The following is a 25,925-nucleotide window of genomic DNA, read 5'->3' as shown; positions in this document are numbered from 1 at the left end:
TGAGAGATTATGTTCAGTGTGTCCAGCACAGAAAAATTCCTTGTTTAAAGCATTTTTAAAAAGAGATAATGATGAGGTGCATTTTAAATTAAACTTAAGGACGTGCTCAAGGGATGATGGCTGTGAAGCAAAATGAAAGGGTGAAAAACAGCAGGCAGCCAATAAAGTCACAGGATTCATGGAATTATTAAACTGATCTTATGGCAAGGGCTTTGTTTCTCCTCTCAAGAAAATGAAACCGCTTAAATTACAGAGTAAGAGCCCGGGGTATTCAATATCACAAAAAGCAGAAATATTAACCTGAAAAAATCCTAAACCTAGAACAAAGAATAAAATAGAGAGAGATGGGGGCACTGGAATGTTGTAGAGGCAGAATAAAGTGAGGATTGTAAGAAAGTATGTTTCTGCTACACTAAGCTCACTCTTAACAAATCTAATGAGAAGGACTGCGTGTCACTTTTTGGTTTGTAAAAAAGACACTCAAGAACTTAAACTTCACCAAAATACTTTTTTATTCATGTAGGATTTATATTTCCACATAGTATTAAACATTTTCCACACAAAACTACTTCCTTCTAAATCCCTCCCTAGGCTATTCATTAACCAACACGATGTTTCTCATGTAAGTACAGTACAAAGGCAGTATATTATAAAATTTGGTCCACATACGTTAGCTCATCTCAACTCTAAAGAGTATGTACTCTTAATGTATAATTAAACAAAAAATCCGCTTCCAGCGATTAACCATAAATAATAAACATGCTCCGTTTTTCCAATATATGTTCACTATACTGAATATATGTACATTTTGTCGATGACTATGAAAGATCACCTTCTCTATTCCTTAAGAAAAACTATTTTAACACGCTCCTCATAGCCTCGCTATACAGTCTAGGCATATAGAGAACAAATAAAGAGATGTTTTGAAGATTGTTTATTTTCTCAGATGTCTGTGTGGCTCAGACGGACAGCGTGGCTACACCTTGATGACGTCCTCATGCCGAATGATTTTGTAGGTGATCCAGTAGAAGATATTAAAGATGAGGAAAGCCAGCGGGAAGGCAGCTCTGGACACTGTGTCAATCCTCTTGGCTCTGTCCACAAATTTCTTCTTGGTGGTATCCAAGTCTTTTGGGGGAGGGGGTGCGGGGTTTGGCGCGGTAGTCTTAACTGCAGTTCCATCCCTCACCTGCAGGCAGTGGCCCATGCCGTATCCTGTAAAACTGAAACGGCTCTCCCTCATGTCGTCATCCTGGCAGTGCAGCGACGGGGAGGGACACGACATGAGCGTTAGTATCAGACCCAAACGATGCTAGCGGTATAAGCAGTATACCGGGTGATGTACCATGTATGTCTGTTGTGCCTAGTTGAATGAAAGGCTTTGCCAGTGGCTGCGTCTGAGGTGTGGGTGTGCTGGAGAGACGCAGTAGCTGCTCTCACTTCTGAGAGTGCCCGAGCGCCACGTCTCCAGCTGCTTGCTTAAAGGTAAGGTTGGACACAGAGGCTTGACTCCCTCCCCATCCTACTGCCCAGCTGTCAGCAGGAAGAGCTTGATCAAACCAGACACACTTTCCCCATCTCTGAATTCAGTTAGCCAGCAGCAGCGAGACAGCTCTTCACTGTCTGACCACTGATTCTGCTGTGCCACACAAATACCAACGTCCAGGTTGGGCTGGGTAATCTGAGTTAGTGTGACGTTGAGTGTTACGTTGTTGACATGCACGCATGTCGCTGTTTCCTGAATGCATGTTTTACTCATATTAAATTTTAACAGTATATGTGATTGTATCTAGCCACAATTCACAACTTCACAAAAAATTGTTTGCTTCAAAATACCAAGTAACCACATTGCAGCTAACTGAATGTCCCCCAGCGGTTCCATTTTTGTTCTTCAACAGGAGCCCAGGTCCAAATGGCAGTTAAGCTGTGAGAACATTAATATGCAATGCATTCATTGCATTTCAATTTCTTTCTTTGGTTATTTAATTTGTGTCATTATTTGGAGGTATTTTCAAGAATAGACATACTGATGCACAACAGAAATTCTTTAATATAAAAAAAATTACCTGCAGGTTCTGTGGGGGAAGGAATAACTAGATTATAAAAGTAATGTATTTTTCAATAAGATTAAATATAGCCGTGTAGCTTTGGTATAATATGTTTCGTAACATATTATGAAACCATATTTAATATTTACATTTTCTCTTCTTTATTAACAGTAAAACAATAACAATTAGCTTGCCAAATTGTGTAAAAATTATTAAATTTAACTAACTTTTATTTGCAATTAAAACTTGAACGCTGATTAAACTCAGGCCCATATACAATCACATCACTTTTACTTAAAAAAAACCTGCTGTTACCCTGCCGTGAGGATGCTCTTCAGTACCACACATGTGGTAGGCTTTCTCACCTTGTGATGTTGTCTTTGTCTGCGTCTCAATCGGAGGAACTCTTTCTGTTGCCTGGAGACAAAGTTAACGCCCGCGTATTCCAGCAGGGCAGCGAACACAAACAAGAGGCACACGGCCATCCAGATGTCAATGGCCTTCACATAAGACACCTGTCAAGCACAAAAAAGGCCATCATTCATTTTTTTCTGTGATCCATTCTCTGCTATATGCATACATACATACACACACACACACACTCATATATATATATATATATATGACCAAATGTATCTGGACACCCCTTGGTCTGGGTCTGTTTTTCATGGTTCGGGTTAGGCCCCTTAGTTCCTGTGAAGGCAAATGCTACAGCATACAATAACATTCTAGATGATTCTGTGCTCCCCCAACAGTTTGGGGAAGGCCCTTTCCTGTTTCAGCATGACAATGCCCCTGGGCACACTGCAAGGTCCATATAGAAATGATTTTGTCGAGATCAGTTTGTAAGAATTTGACTGGCCTGCACAGAGTCCTGACCTCAACCCCACCCTACACCTCTGGGATCAATTGGAAAGCCAACTGAGAGCCATGTCTAAAATCCCAATCAGTGCCAATCCTCACTAATGCTCTTCTGGCTGAATGGAAGCAAATCCCTGCAGCAGTGCCCCTACAGTGTACAGTAAAACCTTCCCAGAAGAGTGGAGGTTGCTATAGCAGCAAAGGAAAGGGCCAACACTATAGTAATGCCCATCATTTTGTATGACAAGTATGTCCACATACTTTTGGCCATGTATGAGTCCAAATACTTGTGCCTTCTTACTGAAGGTGAAGTGTGGCAAATCTAACATCTAATATCTCATCTGCCACATATTCACAGTTTTGCTTGGTAGGGATATCCTAATTTATGAAAATAAGAAAAAGACTTTTCCACATTACTGTCTCCTGAAAGCGAGCACACAAAGAGAGAGCATGAGTGAAAGGACACTTTGCTGTGACTGAACACATTAAAGTGTGAAATGAAATGAAATGAAAACACCCCACTAGAGCACTGATTATCATCTAGTCTAAGTACTCTTTTAACACAGACACATAATGTCCAATGATATCACTGAGAACGCAATAATACCATAGCCTGTTACAACTTTCACTAATTTATGTTGGACACTAATTGTCATAAGAACTGTAATTGAACTGCAGAACCGTAGCTTTCATTTTAGAAAAGAAAAAAATCCCTTGTATAGTTTCTGTATTCATTTCAAAAAGCTAGCTAAATGCTGTATCAGCAGAAATAGTAATTAGGTTGTATTTGCAAAGAAGTAATGATGGCTTTCTTTGATGGTGGCAATGTTAAGCTAATTAATGGGTACATGCAAGTTCAAGGGAATTTCAAATCCCCCTAATTTTCCCCAAGGATTCAACACATATTTTTGTGAGGTTGTATATGATTTTCATCTGTATCTACCTCCAAAATTGAAGCAAATTATCTGTTTGTTTATCCATAGAAATTCAAAGTTGTCCCTCTATATATACTTTAAAGTTGTGGGTAATTTGCATTGCAAAAACAAATAAATAAATAAATAAATAATGCTCAGTCTCATGCCACAAAGAATTCTTGTAAATACCTACAGCTCTGGTTTTCAGTCTATGGAAATCATTTTTAGTTCATTATAGTAGAGCTCTATTGATCTTTTGCAGATATGTGTTGCTGGATGTTATTGTAATACTCAATATAAATTCATTATACACATGGATATCGAGTGATCTCTGTTATCAAAGCCATCGCGATGAGCTGTTTTGCACTATAGAAGGAAAAAATCCAACATTTGAAAGCAGCCAAGTCTCAAGAATTTCAATTGTGATAGACATTGACTGCTCTGGATCATGGTGCTTTTTGAATGGTCTACAATAGCTGTTAAAAAAACCAATTACTATGTCCTTGCTCAACCTTGTTTGACAGCTGGATATAATGATCATCATGCATCCAAATACTGAAACCTCATCTGCTGCTCTGGAAATCCCAAATTACAGAATATGAGCAATTTGAAAGGATAACCAAGAACAAAGAGGAGCAGGAAAATCATTTTAAATCATCCAGGGGTCATCAGGTTACCACTGCAATAGTACTTCCCAATGTGCAAGGTGTCACGGGAGAGATACACATCTACGCATGAATGTGTTGAAGTGCACTTGCTGGGTTCCTTGTGTGGGCGTGATACTGTGTGACATACCGGGTGACTTGAAAGGCATGTTTCTCATTTTCAAATAGTGGAGAACAAGGGGGAAAGGTCAATAATGTCTTCAAGAAATCTGGCAATGACAGAAGATTTCAGGTCAAATTATAATTGACTGTGGTGTACAATTCTTACGGGTATAGATCCCTGGGAATAATCATTATTAATGGCTAGAACTGATGAAGTTTTCCCTGGGGAGGTACCACAGACTCGGCTCGCATACTCGCCCAGTGGACTGGAACAGCACAGAGCTGTGGACTTAGACTGTCAGGCGGTGTCCATGGAGATGGTCTCCATGGAGAACAGCTTGTAATACCTTCCCTTGACCAAGTTGCTATGGAAGTGATCTTTTCTGTGGGGTTTTCTGTCACATGCTCACAGCATGCATTAATTAATGGTTTATTTTTAACCATGAAAACAAAGCAAGATTGATTGCATGATTTAAGCTTCCATGAAGACAAGCCTTCTGCAGCATTCAGTTAAATTCACAAAAAATATTTTCATTGTAAAGAAAATATAAATGACATGTTTATATAAATGACATGTACTAGATAAAATACATCTTGTCTTGTTTACACATCCACAGTAATAGTGTCATCTTTATGATTATTACATTTTACTAAATAGCTGCAGGCCGTATGTAGAACCATAAAACAACAACTTTAACCGGATTTAAACATGCAGCCATCTACTAGTGTGTTAAATAGCCACCACTCTTTAGCCCATATTAGGTGCTGGATAAAGATTTCAGTCGTTAACCATTTCACTAAAGTGCTCTGCTAGAGGGTGGTCATTTTGGGCTCCTCAGGATAAAAAGGTTTGGGAACCATTGGTTTATGAAATTACAATATCAATTGTGTGATTGGATTCACAGGTGTATGTGTCGGGTACACATCTGAAGACTGTCCAGGTGCAGATCTGACCTTCGGCAGGGAGGCCCGGGACCCTGAACTTTGCGTCGTCATGGTGAGTACTGTGGTGATTCCCAGGGCCACCCGGGCGGGTGCAGCATCCATGTTTATCCAGAAAGACACCCAGGACAGGATTACAATCAGCAGGCTGGGGATGTACATCTGGATCAGATAGTACCCCATCTGCCTCTCCAGGTGGAACTTCACCTCAATGCAGGTGAATTTGCCTGACACCAGAACAGAAAGCACTCAAAACCACATTTCTGTATCAGTCAGTTAATAAAAAACAAGATTTCATGTGAGGTTATGATCAGCGAAATACGAAAGATTCATTAATATTAATTCATATTTGACACAGTACAAACAGACAATCTGACTTTTCCCCTGACTTTAATGAACTTGCATCTTATATGTTAGCCTGACCAAATAAATTATTTTATGCTTTACCAAAGGCTCTGAGTTCTATACAGTTGGTAATGTGCACTGGACCTTCTAGCACACAACCAACTAGCACAGTGTTAGATTCAGCATATGTGCACAGGGCCAGACTGAAATAAACCGGTCCATCTGTTGCACAGGTGCAACATCCTGGGCTTTAGCGCTGCAGCTGGTATGCTTCATAGTAACATGTTTTCATGTGTCTATAAGGTGATGCCATATATAGTACCTATAGTGCAGTGACTCCTGAAGTACATGTCCAGGTAGGTTATCCTGGAACATTGTATTTACAGAATGCACGCTACATTGTTTTTCGAATGGCCGTGTGCACTAAAGAAAAACTACCTCAAGGAAGAGCTCTGCCCCGTGAGTACAACAGAACCTCAACATAAGAGTTATGGCTGACATTCAATAGGCAATGGAACAGGTATGAAAGTGGAAGTAATGGATGCAGCTAAGGCATAATTGTCCTATTATGCTTCTGGAATGATTATCCACTTTAGCATGTTAGTGAGTTATTAATGAAAACGGGAATATTTAAGAGATTATATCATTATGGATGGCTGCAACTGCACATACAGCCTCCAAATTATTCATTCTTGCAAAGGACAATTTGTTTTATCACTATTATTATTGTTATTATTATAATTATGATTATTATTATTGGTATTTCAAAGCAGAACCGTAGCTAGATCTTCCTCATCTGTAGACTTGCATTCATTTTGAAATTATGCATTGTGCAGCCTTTTTTATGTGCTAATGAAATTCATAAAACGACACTGCCGAAAGCTGTCATTTCTAGTACAAAAATTATTTCTAGGTAAGAAAATTACATTGCTACTTCATTTTCTAGTGTGAAACGTCTCCTCAAGCATCAATATTTATAGCCAGTTATTGGTATCTCAGGAACCGACAAGGATAATGTGCACAATCACAAGCATGTTTTTGTGGACACAGCATGTAGTAATGGGACTGCAGGGCCCTTCCTCACCTGTGTTGTAGTGTTTGGTGCAGTATCCCAGCTCCTTCTCATCTCTCATGATGAACTGGGGCAGAGTCAGTCCTTCTGCCACCTGTACAGGCCCCTCGTTCAGCCATTCAAAGATCAGGTCATTCATGGTGTAGCCAACTGGGGGAAACAAAATCTATTTAAACCGGGTGCTGGGATATCTTTTCCAGTTATTATCATCCAGCAATGAGAATTGCACTCCATGGCTATCTGGGATATAAGCCATTATTATAGGTGAATCTTTTTTTTATTTTTTTAAACATTTCAGAATAGGAGTGTATTGGAATTTGTGAAAAAGGACTACATTAAAAATAATATTTTATGTGAATTTCTGTTGGTGATAAAATTCTGTGTTACTCCTATATGGAAGGTGAACATTTTTCTTACAGATTATGTATGCTATGACTGCTGTTGTCACATTGCGACACTCCACCCAATGGAGACTTCAACAAAATCTGAGTAACTGGTTTCACATAGTCCATTTTACTTGGTAGTTATGAATAAATAGATCTGATTACTAAGTGCCTTTAATTAATGAGAGAGACCTGTAGCCAGCCCACTGTTTTTATAAAATTCACTCTATGAAATTTGTATCATAAATGTATATGCTAAGGATTATATATAGGTGTGCATCTTAGATTATATATGATAAGTGTTGTATGATAATGGCATATAGGAAGTGTTATATAATTACATATGATGAATGCATGATAATTGTATGTGTTATACAGTACAATAATTGTATGTTACTTTATAATACATTTATATAGTATGAGTTGTATAAGTGTAAGTCTGATGATTTGGTGCAAAAGGTTTGAAATCTTGTCCTTTTGTTCTGGATATATGTTAGGTCCATGGCACTGTCTATATCTTAATTTCCATTGTCAGCATCCTTCACAGGCATGTTGGTCACTGTTACCGTGGTTACCAGTCTTTATTTTGATATCCTTAGTAGTGAGCTGATAAGATGTGCCACATACATTATCAATAAATTAATCTTCCTCCACATTACATTACATTACATTACATTATCATCTTACTTTGCAAACCTTTCCTGCTTGGACTTTAAGTATGCATTCACAGTATCAGATAGAGCAGGCGTTAACAACAGACACTGCAGATATTACTAAGGTGGGCTTTGGTGAAATTTTCACAGCTTTAACCTTGTTCTTTGAGGCAGCAATGTCCCTTTTCAAGGCATGCCTCCCCATCCTTAATTTCAGATCTACTGTCTCCCTTTCCAACAAGCATTTTATCATCTAATGCAGCAGCACACACCATGAGACCTGCATGCTCAGCCTGAGCTTTAACTTGGCCGACGTGCTTTATGATTTACAGAAGCATAAGGTGGCTGCAGTACTCTTATTTCAGTTGGAGTCCTTTGCTCTCTTCTGCATCATATTAGAGATTTTGAAAATCATTCAGATTAGGCACGCTGATTGTGGAGTGGCTATTTTCAACATTTAGGGAGCAGACTTCCCGGATAATGAAACAGTTAACTCAAGTGCATAAAACATACAATATTATATTGAAATGCATTCACATTTTCATAATCACTCATATGACTTGTGATTCATTTATTTTGACTGTTAGTTGCGCCTGTTTTATTTCCCTTATAATATAGATCTTTCCAGACCCTTGGCTGTTGAATTGTTCCTCCAGGGTTTTATAAGTGGGCTTTAGAGTCCTTTTTCCCCTACAGTTGCCCTCTTCTTGGGGAAATGGCTGGGATAACTGGCTGGCATGACATTGTTTCCAGTTTCACCCCCCAAAGCAGACATCATCCATTCACATATGCCGCAGTGTTTCCAGTCCACAGGCTACAAAGCCATTTCCATCTCTGAAAAATCCATAACATTGAACCATTATCTTTGAGTTGCAACATGAAAGAAATCAGTAATATTTAGGCAAGAACACTCCAGCAGATTTTCAAAGCAGCCAGCGATCATTTCCATATATCCTCGCTTCAAGCAATCCACAATCCAATTTCCAAATTCCATTCAACGGGATAAATTCCTTCCATCAGAACCTCAACAATTTTCGTTCCACGGTCTTCTTTCCAAATGATACACAACAAAGCTGAGCCAAGTTTGCAACTTATGTTATGGGTTTGTTAAATTTCAAATCTCCACATATTTTTCTATAGCCAGACATACACCATAATTCATACACCTTCAGCCGTGTGTCTAATGATTAAGTCAATCAAACCCACTGTTCCTTTTTTGAGAATATAGCCATCAACGGTCGGTCTTCCAGTTCCAAAGTTAAAGCATAATCAGCACAATTAAATTAATGTAGGGAAATCAAAAATAAAGCAAAGTGAAATAAAATTAAGAAAAGGAAAAACTTTTGGCTACTAGTGTCAAACTATTACTTCTGAGCTAGGTACTCAGTAAGGCACATCTTTAAAAAAGCCATGCACCTAATCATACTTTCATAATAAAAGTTGATATAAAAATAAAAGTCTTCATCAAATATAAATGTGCTTTCATAATAATATATCCATTATCCATAAAAATGTGTATATATTAAGAGTTGCTTGATGAGTGTTATTATGGTAAGTGCTATATATTAAGTGTATATGATAAGTGTTGTAAAACAAAGTTTTTTAAAAACCTGTAACTCACAGCTCTCCAGTTGCATTGCACAGGTCTGTACATCCATGGGGAAGTTTTTTAAGTCCATTGGGCAGGAGAGAATGAGTGTGAGCCTTAAAGATGGAAAACATCAACATACCATCATTAATATACATACATATTATTTGCGTGTAATACAGAAGGCATATACATATGGGATCTCCCAATATTCCATAATTTCATACACACACTCAACTCAAATGTCCCCAACTTTCCATGATAACATACATTTCCAACATTAAATTGTTTCATTATTTAGTTCGAAGAATATATGGTATTTTTTTCTATAAAGACATTTTTTGGGGGTAAAAAAACAACTCTGTGATATATGCAATTAATATACAAAAACAACAACTAAACATTCTAAATAGACTTTTTTCAGCACATTTAATGAGCAAGGTGATCTCGATTTAACAAATGTGGCTTGCTAATCCATTTTGGTGGTTAAGCCACATGTAGACTGTTGTAATTAACAAGCTAACAAGTATTTACAATCAGTATTTCCCCTAGAATACAGCTGGTTCAATTTTTTGTGTTTTTTATGTGACAATATGAAGCCATTTTTTCCTTTTCAGAGGTTCCACTGAAAAAAAATAGAATGGGGAAAAAGTAGAAATATTAATGAACTGCATTATCCACACACAGAAAAAGCAACACTCTGCTTTGACCCATTAAAAGAGGTCGATTTTAAAGAGATTACTTATGTGCTCATTTGTTAAATTTTGCATGAATGAAAGGATTAACTTCAAGTAAGTAAAAAGGTATTAGTTGCCTGTGAGTGAGTAACAATCTTGATAAATAAGAGAAGCAAACTGCCACACTGCGTGAGGACAGCTGTACATGTAAAGGAAATTTCTCATTCTTTCCCTCCCTCCGGTACTGCTGCTTCTAAAGGCTAGTGCATACCTGGAGTGTTCAACATGTGTGCACATTCGGACAGATTGCAAACTCTCCCTCATTAGCTTGACCCGCGTAAACAGCGTTTCATGATGCTGTAGCAGAAAACACCACATACTGGGGCCTGATGCAAGGTCTGCCTAATTAGGACAAGGAACATCTGCTCAAGAAGACAAATATGCAAAATAATGGCAAGTGCTGTTCTTCAATCATACATGTGTGTGTTTAAGAACTGCATGTAACAATTATAGCTATTGACTATTAGAAGAAGCGAGGAGGAGGAGGGGGCCTCAATAACAATCCCGCCTCCCTCCTTTCTGTTTATCAATAATCTGTTTTCCCTAACCTCCCTCAGCTCCCCACCCCTCCAACCCTGCATGGTCAGGACCAGGGCTAGCACAGCCTGTATAATATGTTGCTAATGCTTGAATGTGTTCTCCAGGAAAATAATGCAGGCAAGGAATGTAACAGCCACTTCGTATTAAGTGTTACTTTGGGACTAGAATCCTCTGCTCCACTGTGCACTGTGCTATATACTATATACTGTACTCGGTCTGTGTGCCCACATCATAACTCCAAATTGGTTGAACTCCATTATAAATAGAAGTCCCCATGTGAAAATATAACAATGAAGCTCATTAGCATGCAGGTAGCGTGATGGTTTAGGGGGGCGGACTTAATCCTTTCAAAGCTGTGCACTCCAGACAGGAAGTCTTTCATGTAGCAGACACATTTTTGAGGAATAATTACATGTAAAGAGCCTTTAGCAATAAGATGTTATGCAAAGTGGAGACAGAGCGGCACTCAAATAGACTTGTACCGCAATGTCTCAATTTGGGAAATGCTACTATGCTACAGTTTTTTTTACAGCACTTTCTGCTCGGGAAGGGATTAAACATTTATATCAATGAAAGAAAATGAGATATAATACATTTTATTCTGTGTCCAACATCCGTGAACAACAAAATGTTATTGGTTATTATTATTATTATTATCATTAGTAGTAGTAGTAGTAGTAGTAGTAGTACAGTTATAAGCAATATACAATCAAAATCAATCAAATCATGCTCTGGGCTGAATAAATGGGGCAAACTCAAAGACTAACCATAAAGGGTATACCAGCTGATCTGGCAGTTATTGAGCCAGAGGGCAGCCCAACGGATGCAGCTGGTGCAGGCAGATTGCAAACAGCCAGTTGATCAGAGGAGTCAGTACTCAGCAATGAGCCCCTCTAGACTTGTCATTTTGGCTTCTTTGTGCTTAATAGTCATGTAATGGTCAATTATGCACTATACGAAGGGCCACAGCTGGCATGGTTTGGGTTCAGTTGTAGAGTGTGTTGCTGCACCAAGAACTTAATCGTGAAAGATAAGCAGTCCTTGAAAAGTAGTACTATCAGCCTTGCCCAAAAAATTACAAATTTGAGACCTGATATATCTCCAAAAAAGAAAGTACTGAAAGTCATACATAGTATGACTACTCATGCAGCACAAGTGGACCGATCAGAAACAGCCATTTATGAGAACTCACCGGATGCTGTAGAGCACATTGCCATCCTTGAAGATCCTCAGCAGCTTGTTCTCGGTGGTAACATCGTGGAAATTGGCACCCTTCTCGTTAGCAAAGAACAGGTCAGGCTTCCAGATGGAGTCCAGCATGGAGGGGTCCAGGTCCAGGGAGTCATCAGGGTACTCGCTGTAAGCCAGGCGGGGGTCGTTCCACTGCTGCCGCAGGAAGATGTTCACTCTGTAGTCCTGCAAGGGGGGGCGGGGCGGTCAATTACAAACCTCTCTGGACAAACCTTTCAGTGAACAATTGCACAATTTTTTTCAATTAAAATTTTACTAAGATCCCAGTACCAGAAATCATTGTTAGAACCGGGGTTCCCAAACCTTCAAACTCAAGGTCCCACTAAACGAATCACCCTGTGACTGCAATTCAAGGCTGTGGGCAATGTTATGGGAGTTATAACATTTTTATTGAGGTGGACTCAATACAAATTTGACATTAACATCCAACAGATCTGTACTGCATGCCAAAATCCTTTATTAAAGGATCTATATGACACATACGTAGCTATTAATTATTTCATGATTATAATGACTACAATTTTACGAAATGGGTAAACTAGACAGGACTTGATTCATCTGATTGTCTAAACTGTGACATTATGAAATATGAACAAAATGCTAAGAGGAAGAATAATTTTTGCACCTCCATCCCAATGTAAAAATATTTCCATTCAAAATTAAAAGCTGCAATTACTCTGCAACAGTGAATCAGTATTCATGAATTACTTAAAAACACAAGTATACACTGTGTATGCACAGAAGCGCTTTCCTCCATATTATCTGGGTCATCAGCCCCATTTCATCAAGCTATTTTAGACCAGGCAGTAAAATAGGCCCATTAGGGATTTCCCATTTTGATAGAGTAAATCATACCGAGGCAGCTTCCCTCCTAAAATGTTTCCCTATCCCCTCCTTACCTAACATTGAGTAAACTCTGTGTCTGTGTTTATCTACTGCCATGTTTGGTAATCATTGATATCTATTGTGTTTACAGCAGGTATGAACTTATTGCAAGTTCAAATACTTGTTATGAAATCAAATAGGAAGGTTCTATAAAAAGGGCTGAAATATTTTGCAATGAGCTGAATTGAAAGCCAAGAAGTCATGTATTTTCCACTCAGTTTCCTCCAAAACAGCACTGAATGGCTGATAATTATTACAAATGCAAAAATGTTCTAAGCCATATTTGTAGAATTGTTGGAATAAACACACTGCAGCAGATTAATGAGCATCATGGAGTTTTCCGGTTTCCAGAAGCTTTTTGCAGACATTTCAGTTTTGAAAAGTCTTGCTTGCGGTTCTATGCATGTTGTTCCTGACTGTTACTAAATTAGGAGTGCACATCAAACAGCGCTTATTTCAAATTGATCCACCCCCCTCAGTCACCCTCAGTAAAAGTTTACACCAAAACATTGCAAACCAACTGCCCTTATTTATGACTGAGATTCCTCAGCTTTCTTGTTCACTTTTTCCAGTCGTAATGCCTCTCTGTACTGGCCGCCTAGTAGAGGAATGCAACTTGCCATGGATGCCAGTAGAGCAGAATCAAGGACTGAAAACCTCTTCAGACTGTATCATGGCTTACTTCCTGTTCCCACCCTCTAGCAAGTACTTTTATGCAATTGCATTAGGATTCTTATAGCCTGCTTTATGGTTTTAAATGGATGTTAGCTGTATGAATATATGATTTACATTATGGCTTTAGGCCAGCAGGAGTTAACTTACATGTAGTGATTTAATGATGTTGAACATACTCTCACTGATCTGGAAGTGCTGTTAGCAAGGTTGTTCATATTACTGACATGGATGCACTTATGTCTCTTACATTGTACTTTTTTTCTGTATAAGGGCATCTGCTAAATGAATGCAATGTAATGAATATAAGACTTAATGTAGATTCACTGACAGGTTTGCCTTCACTCTGACCCAAAATTAAATTCACAAGCTCATTGTTTCCTTGAAGAATGGAATTCAGAGTTCATCTGTCACAAAAACAACTAAAAAATTGTTGCAGCCGCCTTACAATTTTCCACTGATTTTTGCAATAGGTTCCTCAGCTTCCTTCACACTAGAGTTGAAGTAATCCACCATCTCTACTACTGAATCTGAGGTCCTTTTTTTCCTCTTCATAGCTAGCTTGGACAGGTTCTATCTATACCTGTTCCTCCCTGTCAATGATTCCACTTCATCAGAAGTCATCTTTAAATCTAGGACCTCCACCAAATGCCCACCTCACTAGTAAAATCTTACCTTCCTGCCCATTTCCCTCTGTTGCTGGTTATTATCAGCCTCTCTCTCACCTTTGGCACTGTACCTAGCAGCCTGAAGGTGGCAGCAATCACGCCTATTCTAAAAAACAGGTGCTAACCCCAAACACCTACGCAACTACTGCACAACTAGAGACCCATTTAAAATTTGCCCTGTTTAGTTGAACAGAATAGTTGCTGTTCAACTTCAGAACTACCTTTCCACTTATCAGTTACTTGAACCTTTACTTTTCAAGCAATATAGACTTACTTTCCAGAAACAATTAAACTGCTCTGCAGGTGGTACATTTCTAGAAAAAAATATTTAATCAAGTTAGCGAGTTCCTTGAGATGCATTTAAACCAGGGATGGCCAATTCCAGTCCTGCAGGGCTGGTGTGCATGCAGGTTTTTGTTGTCACTAATTACACTGGCTAAATTAACAAATTAGCTGAACACACCTACGCTGATTTAACCATTAAAAAAAAGATTAAAAACCACAAAAAGATGCTTCATAATGGAGCATGGGAGTCTTCAGCTGTCATTCATGAACCTATCAAGAAATGTAGCTAAAATACCGTTAACTAAATATAATAAAAAACAGAAGTTTGCATGAAATCGAGAAACAGCCCTCCTTGGACACCCCTGATTTAAACAATGTAAAAAAGACAGTATTTCACTCATTATTATTCATTATTTCATTGATCATTTTTGTGCATACTATAAATCATCCATTCCTATCTTATTTCCTAAGGAAATAAGAGGGTTGGCTTCATGGCATGGTCTTGTGTTTACATGTGGTTGGCTTTGCAGATGCAGTTAGCGGTACTACCCCATGCAGGCTGATTAGGCGCGTGAGAGTGTTGCTGTGCTGCAGATGCTACAGGCCCATATTTTGACAGCAGTCTGTTGGCGGTCCCAACAGCTGCACTTTCCAAGGGAGCGTGATTTATCACAGCCAGCTACTAGCTGGCTTCAAATTTGACTACAATCAAAAGGCTTGAATCACCAGCTGTTTTAGTCTTGTTGTGTTTGAGATTAATTAATTGCTGGCAGTCCGTTTTTGGGATAATTCCACCCCATCCCCCACCCCCCTTCCCAGTTTTATTTATTTCCCAATTTAGACTGGGAAATCATAATGACATACCCACACACCATCTTCTGTCAGTCCAGGAAGGCACACACTTGCTACAGCCAGTTATGTGTCGCACTTGCAGGACTCCAGGTCACAGTCATCATTGGAATGATCTGGACTTGATACCAGACCACGTGTCCCACTATTGCACTTAAAAATATGTTAGCTTACCAGCCAGGAGTCAAGCTTTTTGTCAATATCAAATAAAATGCAACACATGCATAAGGAGTGTAGTGGGAATAATATTCCAAGACTGTCTAATTAACAAACCTTCCACTCTGTCCCGCCAATAGACATAGTCAATGCAGTTAAGTTTGAACGTGTTATTTCAGATGGGTGGAGGGGTGAGAGGGCAAAGAACAAGGCCCAAAGGAATGTTCTGAGGACCTTCTTGACTCACCATTGTAGTCTCTGCTATTGAACCAAAGCTGTTGATAAATATGTTGCAGGTAACATTGACGGGTGGACCTGCAGGTTGGGCGATAAACAAGACATTTGCATGTTTTTCTGGCACAGAACACAAATTCAAAGCCTATCTCCACTTACCATGGTCGTCTCTGTCACGTAGCCGAAACTATTAATAAAAATATTGCAAGTAACGTTTACAGGGGGACCTGTGGAATGCAATGAGAGTTAGGTGATATGTACTGAAGGAAAGCGGGGACATTTCAGCCCAGAATGCACAGCAGCTTCTTTAATCATCAGTCACTAGCAACCTGTCATCTTGAAAGTTTGAAGCTATTTTATTTTCTGAAGTTACATTCAGGTACTTTAGTGCCATGCAACCTTAGACAATTTTCATATCTGAATCTGACTTCCAATGTTATTACCTTAATTTAACATCCAGTGATATTGTTGCTTGACATACATCAGGTGACTAATACCTATGAGAGCACATCTGCCTGATTACCGTAGATGTACCTGTTTTTCTGCAGTGTTATTGAATGTTAATCTGCAATCTTGGTCTTAATGAAATATTAAGGCCACTGCTTTATCACAAGCATTTCCAACAGCAAAGTACTTCCTGTATAAGTAATATTGACATCACATGCAGTTATATTAAAAAGACAATAGTAAAAATGGCAACAAGAACAACAAAAAGAATGGGCATTTTACAATGCTTTCATTCTTATGCCGTTTTCAGGTGTTCAGAATTATTTTTGGCACAGACAAACTGAGCTTTCCGTGATCAATTCCTTTACACCATATCCTGTCAACAGCAATGAGGTACTTTGAGTCCAGTTTTTCACAGACCATTCACCCCATCTTGGCTCATCAGTTTGCAGCAGTCTAGGGAGTAGCCACCACTGTGTCAAGGATAGTCTTCAACACCAAAATAGTCTCTACGTTAATTAAATGACCCGGAAAGCATTTGCATGCAATGATGACTCTGTAAGAACTGTATCAGCACAAAATTGACTTTTTTTGTGAAAAATTGAAATATTTAATTGAATCCAATTTGATAATCCCTCTAGAAAAAAACCCATCTATGTCAGTCTTTTTTTAATGTAAGTGCCTTAAATCTTTCTTTGTAACATCCATTTTTAATAGCTGGGACCAATTTAGTTGCTGTATTTGGTAGTCTGCCAGAGCATCTTTATCTTGTATAGTAGAAGCAAACTTTGCATGAGTTGCTAAGGGGTAAAACAAAACTAAAAAAAGAGAAATGGGGGCAATTTCACTGCAACTGTGGCAAAACATTTCACTTCTTGCTTTATGATTTCTTCTTTATAACAATTTAAATTATCTTTATAATGCATTCTATAATGTCAACCCTGTTTATTACTGTACTCTCTAAGGGTGACTGATGTGTGTAAACCATCCATGCAATGACCTGTAAAATGTGACTGGAACGGTAAATGAATGAAAGCAGATTCTTCCCAGTTACTCTAAAACTAGAAGCAAAAATTCCAAACAATGGTTGTGGATCTTCGATTAATAAACTTTGAACAAAATCCAAGACTTCATTTCATCAGCCAGTCATTGATAACATTATAGTTTTAATAATATTTCATAAGCACTGTCAACAAAGTAATATTTAAATGGGTTTCATGCGCAAGCTGAAGTGTTTTCTTCAAGCCAAAGTATGTGTGAAAATTCATAATGAGCATTAATAGTGTTTAATTGGGTGCTTTATTTAAAGACTAAATTCAATCAGCATTTGACCTTAACTTCTCATAAAAAAGTGGATGAACATGAAGGCAGTTAGAAAGCCTGATAAAGCAAACTCCCCTCCAAACCCTCACGTGCTCATCCATGGTGCGTATGTGCTAATTCACTATGTGGAAGTGTGACTGTGGTTACCACCAAATCAAGAGGGAGCATTTCAGCAATGGAATATTTCAACAACAAAATAAAATAAAATCCAAGCCTAGAATCAACCAACATTTTTCTTTAACTTATACTCACAAATAAATGCAATCTACTTTTTTTTCAGCAATAACCTGAATTAAGTAGACAAACTCTATGTAATAAAAATAATTAACACTTGCATTCATTTGTGAGTGAATGTTAAGAACATGATGAAACTATTATTTTATATTTAATTCACTGCACCTTGTATTCTCTTATTCAAATAAACTATCAGATGTCTAGGGTATTATCTTATTTATCAGAGGATAAAATAATAAGCAGAATAGATATATATAACTATCATGAGATAAACTTACGCATTTAAATGCTATTTGTGTTAATCATCACACCGAGCTATTTAACTTTATGACTGACAAACAATAACAAAACAGTGCTCTAATGTAGGGCTGCCTGGACTATTTTTAAAATGTGTTCCCAATTTTGGCAGTTATTTGGCAGCATTATAATTCATGAAAGCAGAAATCACAATATGACTCATCATAGTAACTTTGACAAGTGCTAGACACTCATTGCTGCCCAGTTTAGCGAACAGTTTGGCTGCTGTTTAGCTTATGTGGTGCGCAGTGAAACAGTTTTGTCAACATTACAGACCTGCGGCTTTAAAATGTGCATCATGTGGGCCCTATGTATGCCCCGCAAAGTGCAGAGCAAGGAAAAGCGAGGTTCTTTTTCACTATCTTGATCTCGGCGGCCGTCATGAAAGATGACAGCGTCTCTCCCGACTGTGCTGGCGTTTTGCTCAGGGTTGGCGGGGGAAGGGAGGTTGTCATGGTTTTAGGGCATGTGTAGTGGTGAATATCAAGGGCACATAGCTATTTATAAGATCAGGTTGGCATTTTATGGGCCTAGCAAATATGAAAGGAAAAGGGTGATCAACCCCAGTCCAAAGCAGTGCTGGTAATGAGGGAGTGCTGCCACATGGTGCTGAATGGTCAGTCTGTCTATCAGGACAAACTAAAAATCCTGTACCTAAAATCATCAAACTCATGGCCTAGAAACCAATTATTCTCTCTACCATTCAATCACTGCAGTACAAGGATGGACTGTAATTACTTGGTGCATTTCAAAGCAAGGCTAATTGCAATCCATTGTGAGAATACAGGAGCACCCAGAGAGGAAAAAAATATATTGGGCAAGGGAGTGTAGTGCATGTTATGTATGTGGACTGAGCAGAAAGAGTCAAATGAAGAACACTGAGCTAAGAAGCAGGATCCACACAGGTTTCACTGGCAATCACTCAATCGTTTCAGCTGGAGTCAGCGAATGGCAGGGCTGTGCACCATGGTGGTCAAGTGCGTTTACAGCATCAATGCTGTACCGCACGTAATATAAAGGACCCCTGCTTCTCTTTAATCCTCACAGAAGAAAAGGCAACATTCACATGCTAAATGAAATAAAACATGCATGTTGAATGTATTGAATGAAATTCTTCATTCAGCTGGGTAAATTGGAAAGCTGTACTGCAAATTTCTGGTTGCTTGCACCTGTCCTGCGGTTTATTCTCCTATCCTTCGGGGGCACCATGCCGCTCATAAGCCCAACAGCGGCAACTGTTGCACACTTCTGCTGATTTACAGGAATGACATGAATCAGTAGGGCATCGGCAACCAGCCATCCACCCGTGTACGTGCATTGGCGCACACAAGCAAGACTGTATTATTCCCCTGAAATCACTTGGGACAGCGAAGTGTTAGATCGTTTCTACAGAGGCAGCAAGGAAAGGGAGACTGATCGGCACTCCTGCGATTCCACACACTGAGCCGCCAAGCTCCGCTGCACAAAGAAAAAAGAAAAGAAAAAAACACAATCCCTAAAAATAAGTTTGTGGCTAATATTGGGTCACTGTAATGTTTGCATCATTTGAATCCTATTTTTCATATCATATACCCCATTTCCTCTAAAGTGCAGGGATAATTCCAAGGGCCCTGACTGACAGGGGCCCTCAAAAAATTGTGCTGTGTTTTTGCAGGGATGGGGGTGGCCTGTGGTGGTGGGGCTCAATATGATATCTTTTCATGGTCCTGAAAAATCCCTGACATCATCCCTGTGTGTGTCCCATTAATAGTGTCTGCCTTTGTAAGAGCACACCAGTCTGCCTGTGCTCCTGCCTACTGTACCTGTAAGCCTAGTGTATCTGTCTATCAGTAAGCCTACTGTACATGTGCACAGATCTGTAGTCCAGCTGTGCCTGTCAATTTGTACAGTGCTGGCTGGCACAAATTATGGAAACACTGTTTTAAAAAGAAGTTTAGTACTATTCAGTCTTTTATCTGTGCCCTTTCTTCTGTTGCTGTTTCTCTGAGCCAATTTGCCTATAAAAATGTATTCTTGACCATGAATGCTAATGACATCACTGTATGTGACCTAACCATCAGTAATTTGAAATAAAGCAAAAAAACGTTTTCTTTTCATGAAAATGATAATTTTATGTAGAAAAATACTGGACAAAGAAATACATTTCAAGCTGATTATAGATTTTCCAAGTGTAAGATACAATACTGCTCAATGATGTAGGTATGAATTCATACATATAGGAAGGTATAATAATTATTAGTTGATGAAAATATTACATCTATTATGCCAAAAAGAGAATTTAAAAATATTGCATTAATTGTAAAAATCTGTTTATAAATGTTTCCATAATTTGTGGCAGTGCTGTATGTATTCTATACGCCAAGAAAGCCTACTATACCTGTCAACCTGTCGGCTGACTGTACGTGCCCATATACCTACCTGTAAGCCAACTGTACCAGCGTACCTTTAAGTCAGCCACGTCTACATGTAAGCCTATAGTATGTGCACATAGATCAATCTGTATGCCTGTTGTTGAACATTCATCCAATTTGGCAACAACAAATGGCTGCTTCTCCAGATAAATTCATTCTTTCTGCTCAGGCCTTTTCTGTCATCAAATACTCCACGTTCCACGTCACCACCACTACGTTTACCCCTCAGCTAAAAATAGACGCCCACCCCCCTCTCTGTAGAAATGCTTGGGTTTAGAAAGAGGAGATGTCTGCTGAGCTGGAGTTAGGAGTGGAGAGGAAACTGAGCGCCTCTGCTCCTTCCCTGCTCTGCCCCCCCCCCCCAATCTGATCGCATGATTGTGTCTCTGACCACTTCATTGCTCCAGTCGAACCCCCCCTTCACTCACTCTCTCTCTCTCTCTCTCCTCCTCTCTCTCTTTTCTCTAGCTATTTCTCTCTTTTCTGCCTGTGGTTAGTTTGTTAATTGTTTCTCTCTTTATGTTGCTTGTATATTATTCCTATTTTTGAAGTACAGTAATTTTCTGTGGTTGAACAATGTCCCAATAAAAGGGTTTTTAAATCTCTCTCTCTCTCTCTCTCTCTCTCTCTCTCTCTCTCTCTCTCTCTCTCTCTCTCTCTCTCTCTCTCTCTCTCTCTCTCTCTCTCTCTCTCTCTCTCTCTCTCTCTCTCTCTCTCTCTCTCTCTCTCTCTCTCTCTCTATCTCTCTCTCTCTCTCTCTCTCTCTCTCTCTCTCTCTCTCTCTCTCTCTCTCCCCCCCCCCCCTCATATCAGTATACATAACAACACAACAGATGGATTCAGGTGTCTCTCACAGCCAGAGGGAATCTTGGTCTTAATACTACTGGGTAGATTCAATGTCTCATCACAGCTGGTGAGTGGAGTGTATTTATGAAAGGTGTTGTTCATAGTTTAATATTTCGCTTACAAAGCCACCTGTCCTAGCATCACGGAGCTGTAAGGGTTATTTCACATTGTCATTCCACTCCTGTCCTTTAAAAAACTGTGATATAGAGAATCTTGTCAGACTGATGCCTAAAATACAAGAACAAAAATGCCAATTTTGCATGTTTCCTCCAATTTATAGAACAACCTTTTGTTTTATTTATTGTGGGATTTGTACATCCACTAACACCACAGATCAGATGTGGAAGACTACAGATATTACCTCAGAGAAGTCTACATGGATTCGGTGAGAATGTGGAACTCCCAGATTAATTCAGATTCAAAACAGAATCAGAGCATTTGTGAACCCTCATAGAGGTTTATAGTGTAAATGGAACATATGAAAAATCTGAATAGTTCTCAGTCTAAGAGAATTTAAATGTGGCTGTCCATCCTATAGTCGATACATGAGGAAAAACCCATTAAGAAACAGTACTATCCTAAGATTTTCTAGATATACTGAAAAGCCCATTTAAAAGGGCTGAGCCCAACCCATGCTTGTGAACCTGAGTGTACGACATGGAAAAAGAAGTAAAAACACTTTGCTGGTGGAATCTACACAGCCAGCCCCGCAGGGAAGACATAAGATGACCTCCATTAGAAGCAGTCTCTGTTTTACTCAAACAGGTTTACATCCGACAAGTGCCAAAAATAAAAGGTTAGAAGTTAAAGGACGCACTTTGAAGGAATGGGTACCTCAGAGTGCACATTTCACTCTGGTGTCAAAGGAAGGAAGATTAAATCACATGGAGAATAAGAGCAGGCTGGTTTTTTCCCCAGCTCTCATGTGCAGTACCTGTAGCAGTCCTGAGCGGGTTGAGATTGGGCCTCTGATAATGGAATCCTGTTCCATTATCAGAGGCTAAGCACCTATTGACATTTGCAGTGCTCTTCTTTTGCTGGCATTTTGAATGCCAACACATGCCCACAAGCAAGAAATATTGCATATAAGTCTTGGTTTTGCAAGGAAACCGAAAGATATGATTTGCTCAAAATGAAAAGAAAAACCCCTTCATTATTCCTAGAGAACCTAGAGGACCTATCAGACCAGTGCACACAGAAATCATCCTCAATTCAGCAACTGAACGAGATGGGGAGACTTGAACCTTTTTGAACAAAATAATACTGCTTGATTTTCTAATTTTTTGGGTTGACACAGTGCCCATGATAACATAAAAATCTACTATATATTTATGTTATACATTTTCAATGCAGGCAATGCAATTCAAATGAGGACAAAAACTAATTTTTGTCACAAATGTACCTTTGAAATTTGGCCTTATTCGAGCATCATAGCCTGACGTTCTACCCATGAGTTTGTCCAGAAAATCAGAGGGAGACATGGTCAGTGCAGAGCTTCGACCTGCTGCCCTGGTGTCATACTCCTTAGCACTGATCGCCCTGAGAAAAACAAGAGGGGAGGAGGGAGAGAGAGAGCTGCATTGTAGTCCATTCACAACCAACCGTGGTATACACAAGCTACCTTCACTAGTATCATATGCACCAGCTATGTTACCTAAAGTCCATATGTACAGTGTTATCTATTAGTACTAAAAGTAATTTAATGGTAGTACAGGTGTAATAATAATAATAATAATAATAATAATAATAATAATAATAATAGTAGTAGTAGTAAAATAGTAATCAATCTTACTGGATGTACGTCTACATCTAATAATAACATTGTTGTCATTGTCACCTTCTGAATTCTGAGACTGGACATCAAACACATATGCAAAAGCATTATGGACAAGGGAACAAGACATTCAGTACTTGTGAAATTTTTATATTGTCAAGGGAAAAGGCTTTAGTTATTATTCTGCCAAGTACCGGAATAAGGCACAATGGATCAATCGACATTTGGAGAAGCAGCATATCTTGTCTTTTCATTCATTGTTTTATAATAACGTTTATAATCTATTTTTTGACTGACACTGTCCATTTTATGGGTAGACAGGATGATGACTTCCTGGAAAAGGTGTGTCCAAAATAACATGCATGTGCTTCTGATAGCTCATGTACAACACATTTCAGCATTCTTTGTATTTCCTGCATGGGAAATGTTGTCAATCCAAAGACAAGCGGTGATACACACTGTGTATCATTCATCATTGTTTTGTATCCCTTATTCAATATAATCCATTCGTTTTCAACAAGCAATTTTCTTCCACCTCTATTACCAATTCATAAATTCCTGTCCAAAATGCTGTTATGGTATATGCTCCATAGGAAACAGCACTTCCTGTCACTCTGTTATGATAACATGCCTCAGTGTTTTCCTCAGAAAAGTTCAACAACTGTTGTCAGCAATGCATTTCCAACGTGATGAGCACAGTTGAGTTGAGCAAATTAAGGACAATATACTGCGTTTCCTGTCACAGCATCATCTCAGCTTGTGAGCTAATTGAAACTGATCCATAATTAAATTATGCCTCCATTAAAATGACGACGTTTGTTTACATGTATTGTTAATGTATGGCATCATAAGGGAATTTGAGCGAAATGAGTCTGACGCGCGAACTTGTTTATACGTGATCTTGTTTATGCTAAATTGATAAATTAATTATCTAAATGATACAGTAATATATCACTAATAAAAATATATTGATACTCATTATTGTCCAAAACCAACTATTTGCCCGGTACTATTTAAAATATCGATATTTCCCGTTGGGTCTGATTTAAACAATAGAAAATGATACAATAATCTTTTTGCGTACAATAGTGATACAGTTAGTGGAAGTGTTGTACACTGAGAGAAGTCGCAACCAAAATACGAAGACGCGTGCATTTAACCAGGAGGACACTCCCATTACATATCTTAGTCTGTTTCCAGGTGGAATTCTCGAACGCGTTGCACCTTTCAAACTTTGGTATAAAGCGCACGCAATCCAATTTTCAACCACATGCATATCATGTGAAAGATATTCATATTTTGTTAACCTCTCGATGTGATATAGTCAGTTGTAGATTGTATGTCGGTAACTCTAAATGCGCGCGCACACAAACAAAATGTAGCCAGGACGGAGTTCCACATACCTGAAGTTGGTAGCCTCGAAGACACAAGCAAATAGAGCAGTAAGAATTTTAACAAAGGGACGAATCATTCCTCTTGGTTTTTTGGTCAATGTTCCACTTCCTTGTTCTCTTCCATGGACAAATGTCAGTCAAATTAAAAATCCACGAGGCAATATCGCTTTCTTTCTTACCAAAGCGCAGTTGGATATTTTCGGTGGTGCCAAAAAATACGCTGGAGGTAATCCACTCCTCGGGATCATAGTGAAATTTAGTGGAGCACTGATATCCAAATACAGTACAACAGGAGGAAAATGTGCGCGCAAACCTTAATATTGGGACACCGAATCATTACTTATTACACTTATTACAATTACATATAATTAATTAATTGTAATGTGATCTGATCAGCCAATAGATGTGTTACATGAAATATATTCACTATAAAAAGAACATTTGGGTTTGTCGACACAGTCTTGGGTTGGAAAGATGGGTATGTACTATTGGAATGAGACGTGCGCTCTGCTCCACTGAATCATTTCAGAATTTGGATAGCTCCTGGTTGAGCTGCGCGCAAGCGCACGGAGACAGTTAAAGGACGTGAGTAGATTCTCAATAAGACTTGATGTTAATATAACTGACGAGGACGTTCACTCAGAAAACAAAGGCAGTTCTTGCATTAAATCATCCGTTCCGTACAAACCAGGTTGCAAACCACCTGTAGAATTTACATCGTAGTGGCCGTGTGCTATTTAAAACTGAATATGACTGAAATTATGTGAATTTGAAACACATACTTCTACTTTTAGCATGTGCAACAAAGCGAGCGTCTCTCAAGTTAATAGCATACACGTACTGTAGCATTCGAAATGTAAAGTAATTAAACGCTTGTATTTAATTCTGTAAAGACCTTCACACATGTATGCCTAAGGTGGAGGAAATATGGAACAAATATTTAGTTGTGGTATGGCAGAAAATTCCCAGTCACCCATTACTGTCATATTAATTTATTTAGTTTGTTACACGTTAAGTTTAAAGCTTCTCTCCCACGAACTATGTTGATTTACATGATTATTACATCCACATCGACCAAATCTCGAATTGCAATGGTGTTTGTGTTGCCGCCAGTAGTGTGCTCCGGAGAATTAATTTTAATGAAGAGAAAAAAACAGTGCTTCGTCAAAGCATTGTGTGTCGTTCGGAATAAAAATAAATTAAAACAACATATGTTTTAAAACAAACATGCCACGTACTTGGTGCGCATTCAAGGAAATATGGTGAAATATATGCGTTTTAAGATATGGAGCTAACAGCACGCTATTCGTAGACTGCACCGGCAATAAAATGCAAGGAAACATATTTTC

At 38.8% G+C, this 25,925-nt stretch overlaps 1 protein-coding gene across 1 annotated transcript; it reads right to left on the bottom strand.

Annotated features, from left to right (window-relative positions):
• Positions 1-488: 488 nt before the first annotated feature.
• Positions 489-25,309, bottom strand: LOC118214283 (glycine receptor subunit alpha-2). The gene is made up of 9 exons (XM_035394142.1): positions 24,586-25,309; positions 22,811-22,947; positions 15,864-15,931; positions 12,043-12,266; positions 9,607-9,689; positions 6,962-7,099; positions 5,545-5,759; positions 2,414-2,563; positions 489-1,252 (listed from the first exon to the last, which is right to left on the bottom strand). The coding sequence occupies exons 1-9, from the start codon at positions 24,651-24,653 to the stop codon at positions 977-979; spliced, it is 1,359 nt and encodes a 452-aa protein (XP_035250033.1). The 5' UTR covers positions 24,654-25,309; the 3' UTR covers positions 489-976.
• Between the last annotated feature and the right edge of the window lie 616 nt (positions 25,310-25,925).

Source organism: Anguilla anguilla, chromosome 15, assembly GCF_013347855.1.
Source record: "Anguilla anguilla isolate fAngAng1 chromosome 15, fAngAng1.pri, whole genome shotgun sequence".
In the NCBI taxonomy this organism is placed as follows: Eukaryota; Metazoa; Chordata; class Actinopteri; order Anguilliformes; family Anguillidae; genus Anguilla; species Anguilla anguilla.
Note: the sequence above shows the minus strand (reverse complement) of the source record. Positions and strands in the feature narration are given on the sequence as shown.